Source organism: Borostomias antarcticus, assembly GCF_949987555.1.
Source record: "Borostomias antarcticus genome assembly, chromosome: 28".
Classification (NCBI taxonomy): Eukaryota; Metazoa; Chordata; class Actinopteri; order Stomiiformes; family Stomiidae; genus Borostomias; species Borostomias antarcticus.
The window spans coordinates 2002066-2012846 of NC_140261.1; the positions used below are offsets into that span (position 1 = coordinate 2002066).

The window sequence follows — 10781 nt, forward strand, 5'->3', positions numbered from 1 at the left end:
ACCTGAGACGGTGAGAGATGGGACGCTAGTCACTCGTGTTTAATAGAGCAGAAAAAAAGGATCAAACTGGGGGAAGGAAAAAAAACTAAAAAAAAAAACGGTTGAACCAAGCCTAGACCAGAGACACACACATTCCCTCAGACACTCCATGAACTGAATTAACACACACACACACACACACACACACACACCTCTTCTCCGTCGTTGAGGACGATGGTGCCGGCGCGCTCCACCACGGCGAAGACCATCACGGCACACAGCTCCCTCCTCACCGACATGGTCATGTTGGCGAACGCCGGCAGCTGATGCATGAACTCCAGTAATTGCTCTGGGAAGGGGGGGGGGGGGGACAGGGGTTAGGAAGACGAGATAGTCTTGACGGCAGAGCGAGAGAGAGAGAGAGAGAGAGAGAGAGCGAGAGAGAGAGAGAGAGAGAGAGAGAGAGAGAGAGAGGACATGCAGAGGACTTGGCGCTCCTTCAATCCCTCTGCGTTTGCTCTGTTGTTCGGCCAAGCAGGCGCAAGAGAAAGTGCATTCAATTCAGACCCATAACAGTGATGAATGTTCGCAGCTAAGTGATTATCTAGAGTACACTAAGGCAAATAAACTCTCTGACAGAAACCCTGCGTGCGTATATCAGAGCGGAGCGCTGACTCCTCCTCGCGTTACCGTTTGTGCGTCAACATCAGAACGGTCAGTGATAAACAAACGCCGGCTTTTAAGGCCATTCTGCTCCGCGTCGGCCGGACTCACAAACGGGGTTCTCGTCTGGTTATTTGGGGCTTTCCCTATCCAACACCCCCCAGCGCACGCTTCGTCAGCACCTGTCCAAATGATTTTTCTCTTCGAGGCCCCTCATCGTGGCGTTTTGGCCCCGTCCCCGTCCGCGTCCCCTGCATGCATGTTTCATGAGTGTCTGTGCGCGTTTGTTCTGGTCGAGGGGGCGCGGCCCCGCCCGGTCGGCCCGGAGCAGTCTGGGGGGGGGGGGCAGGGCTGGCCGCCTGTGCCGGGTGACCTGTGCTCGAGGTGACCGCAGTGTCGGAGGCACTGAAACTTTAATGCACACGGGAGAAAGAAGGAGAGAGGAGAGGAGAGAAGGAGAGAGGAGAGGAGAGAAGGAGAGAGGAGGGGAGAGAAGGAGAGAGGAGAGGAGAGGAGATGAGAGGAGGGGAGAGAAGAGAGGAGAGGGAAGAGGAGGGGAGGGGAGAGGAGGGAAGAGAAGATGAAAAGGGAGAGGAGATGGAAGACGAGAGGAGAGGTAAGAGGAGAGGAGAGGACGGGAGAGGGAAGAGGGGAGAAGAGGAGGAGAGAGGAGAAGAGAGGGAAGAGGAGAGGAGAGAGAAGAGGAGTGGGGGAGGAGGGAAGAGGAGAGGAGAAGAAAGAGAAGAGGAGAGGGAAGAGGAGAGGAGAGGAGTGGATAAGAGGGAAGAGGAGAGGGGAGGAGTGGATAAGAGGGAAGAGGAGAGGGGAGGGGAGAGGAGAGAGGATGGAAGACAGTGTGCCAGCGTGACCTAGAAAGCCCTGCCGGTAACAGGGGAGGAGGGGGGGGTTCTGGGACTCGTTGAGTGAGGGCGTGGGGGGAGGGGACAGGAGTGACGGCCACTCCCTCTCACTCTATCCATCCACCTCCCACCATGTCTGCAGCCAAGCTTTGAGACGGTGTAAATCCAAGGTCATCTTTTCATCGCGGGTGTCGTTATCACCGTCGCTGAATCATAGCTACGGCACCACGGGCTTCATGGGGCACGAAATATTACCGGAGGTCTAATGATGAAGAGGAAGCAGAAGGACCGAGGCACAAAAAGCTTGCTGAGGAACGTGTAACTGACTTTAAAAAGGGGGCGGGGTTGAGACGCATTCATGGGGTGTGGCTCTGAGGGGGTGTGGCTCTGAGGGGGTGTGGCTGGGGTATAAATTCTTCATTAAGCACTAATGAATCTCCAATAGGGCTCGGGGGGCGTTTCCTCTTTGTGAACAAAGCCAATTTGTAACTCTCACTGGTGTCCATATAGCTCTTGCCAACAAAACACTTACTGTACAAGAACATTGTAGCTGTACAGACATTAAAAAGATTTGGCAGGTTAATAATTGTTTATGGGCGGCTGTAGCTCAGTTGGTAGAGCGGGTCGTTCAATGATCGAAGGGTCAGCGGTTCGAATCCCAGCTCCGACTGTCCACATGTCGAAGTGTCCTTGAGCAAGACACCTTACCCCAAATTGCTCCCAATGAGCAGGTTAGCACCTTGCATGGCAGCTACCGCCATTGGTGTGTGAGTGTGTGTGAATGGGTGAATGAGAGGCCATTGTAAAGCGCTTTGAGTGCCGCTAAGGTGGAAAAGCGCTATATAAATTTACCATTTACCATTTATAGACCAGGGGCGAGATTGTGTATGATGGGGTTTGAATCGGTAGTGATACCCACACCAAGGGTCATCGACCTTCCGGACAAGAGCTACTCACCAATGTCATCGTCGGTCCTGTCCATGGGGTCCTTCTCCAGGCAGTCCCGCACGATGTCGCGACTCATGAGGGGGTCCGACGCTCGCTCGATATCCTCCTCGTCGTCGTCCTCCTCCGAGTCCACGGCGGTCTCGGGCAGGCCGCTGAGGTCCATGTCTCCCGGCTCGTTCTCCGTGGCCTGTAACACACCGACCAGAGGAGGTTCTAGGTCATCTGTAGGACGCCGGTGGAACGCGCCCGGGGGGAACCACAAAGGGAGAACGTTGGGAGACGGCCGGTTTCTCCGTCCGACCTCGGGAGATCAGGTCAGCTGCGTCCGAGGAGGAGGTTGACCGATCCGTCACCAACACTCGTCGGTTCAACTGATCGACTGGGAATGAAATTCAAGTCTCACCAAAGTGTTCTGTTTTCCTACTTGACTGTTGTTCTAACGTTGTAGTTCGTTCTCATAGATTAGTCTGTTAAAACTACAAATTCTTCCTGTGTGACATCACTTCCCTGTCCTCTTCATCCTGAAACTATGTCACTTCCTTTTTCACATTATAACCTATCGACCTCGTCCTCAAGTGAACTCACTCAGCCCGGATTCACTTCCTGTGCTCGAGTCCGAATCTACAGAATCGTAACAGAATAAAACTATTGTATTAAAACCAGCTTGACCGACCACTCAGCGTGTTCTTTGAAATCTAAACTAAACCAAGTAAGGTTTTTCATTTACACGACTCACATGCATACAACTGAGCTGAGAGGCTGCTGCTGCCCGTCAGGGCTGGTGCAACACTTTAGGGCTGTGGTTCTAAAAAAAAAAAACATGCGTTAAATAGGCCCTCCCCAAACAGACAAGACCTCTCTGAAAAGGCAGTGTGGATGTCAGTCAGTAGCAAAGCCAGGATCCCACCGAGACGAAGGGCAGTGTTCTGATCAGATCTGCCCCAAGACTGATGTGAGAGGCAATACCAACACCCTCCCTATGCATACTGTAGCAGCCAGCTGATTAACTCTACAGTTCTCCCTGGATCACTCACACACACACACACACACACGCACACACACACGCACACACACGCACACACACCTCCAGCTAACTCCGCCTTATCTGCTTGCAGCCTTACATTTTCTTCGAAAGCGTGAGTAAATGAGAAAAGGGGGGGGGGGGAAGATGAAGACGAGGACTTCTTCATCGTTTGGGTGAGTTGGTACGTCCGTTCCCCCCAGGCTCGGGGCCGAGGGGCTGTCCTTTCACCCCCCCGAGCCTGGGTGAGGGGGGTCACCTGGGCTATATATCCGGGTCCCACCTCCAGGAGCCGTGTCACCGTTTTGTCATCCACGATCGTCAAGCCACGCATTCCGTTGGGTGTCCGATATATCGGACAGTCCTGGATGACGTGGTCTACGCATTGCCCCCCATCTGTGCATCGATGAGCGGAAGCGTCTGACGCCGGTCCGGAGACGGTTAAGCCCCACCCACGCCGGTCTGGCTAAGTCCATCCCGGTAGAGGAAGGACCGGCGGCCGGGATGTAATCACAGTCTGGAGGTGTTCTCCTCCCACTCCGCACGCCAGATGAGGTCCGCCCATCCTGCCTCGCTGATGTTAAGATCTCTGCGTTGCTGCAGGAGATCCCGTGCGGCGCAAAAGGGTGTCTGGACTTGAGACGCCGGGGAGGCTCCGCTGTTTCAGTGAGCCTGTCGTGGAGCAGGTGGTTAGGATCCACGGCCCGGCAGGCAGAGGTGCTGTGGTACACGTGCGGCGGAGGCCAGCGGGCCGGACGCCTGCAAGGATGGGAAGGTTGTCCACAGGAGTGGGAGACGCAGGGAAGACGAGGACTGAAAGTAATGCGAACGCAACCGCGCGTGCCGCGTGATATTAATAGAGCGCTCTCGGCTAGCGCCAATCGACACGTTTCATGTTCTATGTATACGTCTGAAAGGCGAGACTACGCGCCTCTCGCTCGCGGCGCGAGCCGCTCCTTGAGCTGTATTGAAGCGGACGCAAACGGAGCGCGGTGAATCTCTCCGCCTGGGCGGGATGGGGCTGGAACCAGCCGGGCCTTACCTGGGCACGGCGCCCGCGCTCCGGCCTCGTAACGGAGAGCGACGCCATCCTCGCCTTCGCAAACCGCCTGCAGAGTCCTGAGAGACCGAGACGCATCTTTGTCTCTCTCTCCGACCGTCGTCGCCTTTTCATTTTTCAAAGCAGAGAGAGAGAGAGAGAGAGAGAGAGAGAGAGAGAGAGAGAGAGACCCCGTCTCTCGCAAACGCATGTCGGCCCTCCTTAAACGCTGTGACGTGCGCGAGCGCGTCATTAAAGATTCAGAGGCCCCTGTCTGAGTGGCCACTTGGGCGACACGGGGGCGCGCGGGGCGGGGCCTAGGGCGGGGAGGAGAGAGGGGGGGGGGGCGGGGTCACTCCCGGGGGGGGAGGGTCTCGGAGGTGCGGAAGGGTGAAAGAGTGGACGGTTAAAGATGGTCGTACGGCCCGATACGGCTCAGCAGGTGAGAACAGAACGACGCAAGAATTGTGTGACTGGAACCTTCAACTGAACTCAGCAGCAGTCAAGACGACCACACGGCTCTCTATCAAAATAAAACCTCTCAATCAATCAATCAATCAATCAAACATAATTAAATAAAACCTCTCCCTCAACACGCTTTGATTTGAACGCAAGTTGCCACTGCCATGACCCTGAAACTCTGCTCTATTCACAAAAATTAACACCGATTATTCTCCAACCCTCTGAAGAGGAATAATTAGATAGTCTAGTCTTGAGATAGAGGATCTGTCTCACTGAACGGGCTGAACAAGCTAAACGTACTACAATACTAAACCATTTGATTTAACTTAACCGCCCTCTTCATATTGACCACCTAGGCGACGCCCATATTAATCAGAACGAGGACTGCTCCATTAATTGCTGTTCAATAGAATTATGGCGATGTTTTACATGCGCGGGCCTTCGGAGATTGCAAGCACACTCATTTGATTTGAAGATGTTAAAGACAACCCACAGGGAGTTGCTAACTTGTTAAAATTTAATCAGAAATGGCAAATGTTATCTCTGAATACACACAGCCAGCGAGTGCGTGGTGTGTGTGTGTGTGTCTACCCACACAGGATCCATAAATGTGCGGTGAGTGTAAGAGGGAGAGAGAGGGGGGGGCTGCCGCTGTTAATATTTCAACAGGGCTATTCTTGGATCAATGCTTTCAAGCCTTCTGAAGAACCAATTTCATGATTTATTCAGGCACAAAACAGTCTGCCATGTTTTGCCAGTGACAGCGAGGACCCGTAGCCGTTCGTTCTTGGCCGAGAGCAGACGACGGAGCTCCAGACGACACGGCCTGAGGGCCGAGGGAGAAGCAGATCCGTCCAGAAATCAGACGCTCCGCAAGTGACGCCGACGTTGCTAACAGAGTATTATTGTCTGTTGAGCAACACAAGAGTTGTTCGGAATGTCGTTCGGTTATTACATCGCCAGACCCTGTCTCTAACATCACCACATACAAGTAGCAGGGCCCTTGGCAAAGGACTTTAAAAAGGTGAGAACGACAAGCTGTTCTACAACCGCGACTGCCAAAAACAGGAAGTGAAATCAGAGCTATGGTAATATGCGGATGACAAACGACTCTCGGGCTCACACCTGGAAACCCAAACCCAGACGGTTTCGCCTGAGAGGAACTGCTACCCGACCTCATCTGTTCGCCTGCCCTCTCTTGCCTGACAGGCCGAGCGATGTGAGGTCAACACACTGGCGGCGCCATCAGTCAGGGCTGAGGTGAAACTGGCAGAGCAGGAGACCGAGGGAGCTGGGAGAGATGTGAAGGGGGAGAGTGAGAGAGTCAGAGAGACAGTCAGAGAGAGAGAGAGAGAGAGAGAGAGAGAGAGAGACAGAGTCAGAGAGAGTGAGGGGGAGAGAGAGACAGAGAGAGAGGGGAGAGAGAGAGGGAGATAGAGAGGGAGAGAGAAAGACAGAGAGAGACAGAGAGGGAGAGTCGGAGAGAGAAAGAGAGGGAGAGAGAAAGACAGAGAGAGAGAGAGAGAGAGAGAAAGACAGAGTCAGAGAGAGTGAGGGGGAGAGAGAGACAGAGAGAGAGGGGAGAGAGAGAGAGGGAGAGAGAAAGACAGAGAGAGGGAGAGAGAAAGACAGAGAGAGGGAGAGTCGGAGAGAGAGAGACAGAGAGAGAGGGAGAGAGAAAGAGAGAGAGAGAGAGAGAGAGAGAGAGACTCCACTATAGACCAGTTAATGAGGACCTACTGTAGCAGATGGCCTGAGACCTGAGACTGGGATGAAGGACTGGGCACTGTGGAGTCTGTTCAACCTACCCCCAGTACACACACACACACACACACACCCTCCACACACACACACACACACACACACACACACACACACACACTAAAACACTCATACATGTACAAAATTGTAGACACACACACACACACACACACAAACACACACACAGCAGGTGACAGTACGATGAGCCAATAGGAAGCCTGCGTGGGCTAAGAGGATTAGGTGCGATTTGCTTTGGGGCTCGTCTGGAGTCACGAGATGGAGGGGTGTTTGAGGCGGGGGGGGAGGAGGGGGCAACTGTTCTGCTCTGCGGCGGTTTGAAAGGGCCAACGTTTAGTGGGCGGGGCATGCTTACCTGGTAAATGTCTGATAGGCTGCTGCTCCCCGAGTCGCTGGTGATACTACATCCTGAGTGGCTGGAGGACACGTGGGTCACCTGCGGGTGCAAGCCGTCTGCGAGGTGGAGTCGGCTGAAGTCTGCGGGAAGCTGCACGCGCGCACGCACACACACACACACGCATACGCAAGCAGGCACACACACACACGTACGCAAGCAGGCACACACGCATGCACGCACACACACACATACACATATATACCCACGTATACACACATACACACACATACACACACACACACACACACACACACACACACACACACACACACACACACACACACACACACACACACACAGATGGTAAGTTTCACCAGTCTCAACCCGTTCACACCCACCCACACAGGCTGTCGGGCATTTAGATCATACTTGACTACATGGTGTGTGTGTGTGTGTGTGTGTGTGTGTGTGTGTGTGTGTACACAGGGGTTTAGCCCAAGTCAAACACTGTAATCAAATTAGCGCCTCTAGTCCTGTTTAGGCTGGTTGGTTGTTAGTTTGCATGAAGGGGAGTGATTTCAACGTCACTAACATCGTCACACCCCGAGTTTCAATGTCCATGTCTACTGTACACTCATCTAAATTCAAATGAAAAGGCAGAAATGTAACTCACTATTAGGGCTGTCCAATAAAATCCATACAGAAATACATCGCAATATTTTTTTTCTGTGATGCTATATTGATTTTCCATGTTACACTTTGGGGTTTTTTTGCACAAGGAAAATAGACAGAACAAGACAGGGAAAAGATATAGATATAGAACATTAAGGATAGAATTCTGTCATATATATTATTCATGTCTTAAATGGATTTAAAATGTCCTTATATTTCCTCCACACTCAGGATCAACTCCAGGGAGCGGGGGATGGAATTTTCAGCTGTATTTTTTAATTTTTAGTAAATTATGTCCAAGTATCGCAATATGTATTGGATTGTATCATATCGTATTGCAATGTATCATGATATGTATTGTATCGTGACCCATGTATTGTGATACATATCGTATGGTGACATCTGGAGAGAACACACATTGACCTTTATCTACCTCACTATCCTATGATCACACTGACATCTGGATAGAACACCAGTGACCTTTATCTACCTCACTATCCTATGATTACACTGACATGTGCATAGCACACACATGAACCATTATCTACCTTAATATCCTATGATTACACTGACATCTGGATAGAAATCTATCTCTATACCATGATTACACTGACATGTGGATATAAATCTATCTCTATACCATGATTACACTGACATCTGGATAGAAATCTCTCTCTTTACCATGATTACACAGACATCTGGATAGAAATCTATCTCTATACCATGATTACACTGACATCTGGATAGAAATATATCTCTATACCATGATTACACTGACATCTGGATAGAAATCTATCTCTATACCATGATTACACTGACATCTGGATACCATGATTACACTGACATCTGGATAGAAATCTATCTCTATACCATGATTACACTGACATCTGGATAGAAATCTATCTCTATACCATGATTACACTGACATCTGGATAGAACACACGAGAAATCTACCTCACCATCCTATGCTTACACAGAGATAGAACACCATTACTAATGAAGTCAAATCTCCAGGAAGCTTTACTCCATCCAAATAATTCAGAATCAAACTGGAGGAAAAAAAAACATTAATTAAATTGAGCCTCTCTTGTGCTATCTTGGGCCAATTAAGAGTTAAATACAACATAAGTTGACTGTGAGAGTAATATATATATTAATCTACATGACGCGAAACGATTATTTTTCTTAAATTAATCTAGACGTGTATAAGCTGTGATAACACTAATTACTGAACATGTATGGAAGTGCAGCCAAAACCATTTTCATTGTCAAATGAGTTTGAAAGCTAACTTTGCAGCTCTATTTTCTGTCCTTATTTGCAATGTGATTTCCTTAAGAGGTGAACATGCCAGAGAGGCATAGCAGTTTAGACATACGTGTGCTACTCTGGTGAACATGACCTCAGAACCGACCACAACACACACACACTGACGCGGCAGTCTGCAGTTATACACCCACAAGCATACGAGCCATGCAGCGCAGCAGCCGATGCGATTCAGCACAAACTGTTTACTATGGTGGAACTACAAGATCTCAAATTATTCAACCTAATTTCCTACATGGAAATGACTGTGTGATGCACCCGTCTAAGTCCCTGAGCAGAATTAACGCTGATGCTAATGGAAGGAAATGCTACAAAATGGTGCTCGATCTCAAGAGGGCCGAACCGTAGACTAGCACAACAACAACAGCAGCAGCAGCCATGTGAGCAACCACAATTATATCTATCCATGTGAAGAAAAAACTTGAAACTGTTCAAAAGAGGATTAGTTCAAGAGGCCAACTGTACATAATAATCATTAATATTTTAGTTTGCAATGTTTTATCCATGTATCTCAGGGCTCAGAGGACCGAGGAGCTTTAAACTCTACCCCTGGCCGTGGCGGGATCATGAATATTCAAGGTTTCTCACCTGAAAGGCGAATGCATCTGATTACACGACTTAATTCAGTCAGGTGTTAAAGCCAACGATAAGACAACGTGAGAGGAGCAGCACTTCCACAGACATTTGAATAAAAACTACGGCGGTGCATCTTAGCATGGTAAACTGAACCTCTACTATTCACCTTTTACTGGTGCATGTGTAAAATGGTCACAGATGTTTGAGAGACACTTCGACTTCTACTTCTACTTTCCTGTCATGGTGGAGTGATCATGTGTGCTGTGTTTTAATGTGTCTGCGCGTGTCCAAAGAAGAAAAGCCAGCCAGAGCCCAACACACTAACAATGGTAAGGGGAGTGTGATGTCATTATACAGTATCAAAGATTGCCATCATGTTTAATTATCCACCCTGGTGCACAAGACAAAATGGTTAACCAGATGGACCATAGCCCCCCAAGGCTGGTGCTGGCTGTCTCTCTTCACTCTCTGCTCCCCAGGCTGACTACACATTAGGCTACTACTGGCCACTGGATTGTGTTAGTGACAAACATATCCTTCTACAATTCATTGAAACACCTTATCAAATGTCATGGCACCAGAGTATTTCTGGACCAGTGGACCAAATTCATTGGTAGGCTTGAGCTACCTGCATTTCAAAATCATTTATTTGGGCTGAACATTCCAGCCAAGTTGCTCGTCACTGTGAGGTGAGGACAGGTTGGGTGTGGCTTGGCGAACACAAGCGGTCAGTAGCCTCATGTCAATAGCAAAACCTCTGGTCTCACTTCCTCCACCCACTAGCGTGGCCCTCCCTCTCACGCCCTGCTTGCTCCTGGGAACTAGGGAGGATAATAAAGACTTCATCCTCTCTTCCCTCCGATTTAGGTCATCTGACCGTCAGTCAATCAACCATAGCTCACTCATCCCATGAGCATTTGGGTTAGATGACCTGGCATGTCACACCACATGACAAAATGGACGCCATTTCATCAACACACACTCACTAAGCTTCCGTGATCATTACTACTGAGACATACTCTCAATGCTATTACTGTGAACACACACACACTTATCAACTCTGGTTTATATAGGCTACACTGCCATTAATATGCAAACAGCTGCTCCCAAAAAGTGCAATA

The 10781-nt window shown here is 49.8% G+C and overlaps 1 protein-coding gene across 4 annotated transcripts in view; it reads right to left on the minus strand.

Annotated features, from left to right (window-relative positions):
• Window positions 1–10781, minus strand: part of rapgef2b (Rap guanine nucleotide exchange factor 2b) — a gene marked incomplete at its 3' end in the record, with an annotated part of 84330 nt that overhangs the window by 18235 nt on the left and 55314 nt on the right. For all 4 annotated transcript variants that reach the window (XM_084459507.1, XM_084459508.1, XM_084459506.1 and 1 more), the window contains exons 7-9: window positions 7107–7238; window positions 2460–2637; window positions 192–328 (exon numbers count right to left, since the gene is read on the minus strand). In XM_084459507.1, coding sequence (XP_084315633.1) covers window positions 192–328; window positions 2460–2637; window positions 7107–7238 — 447 coding nt within the window. The remainder of the gene's footprint in view (window positions 1–191; window positions 329–2459; window positions 2638–7106; window positions 7239–10781) is intronic.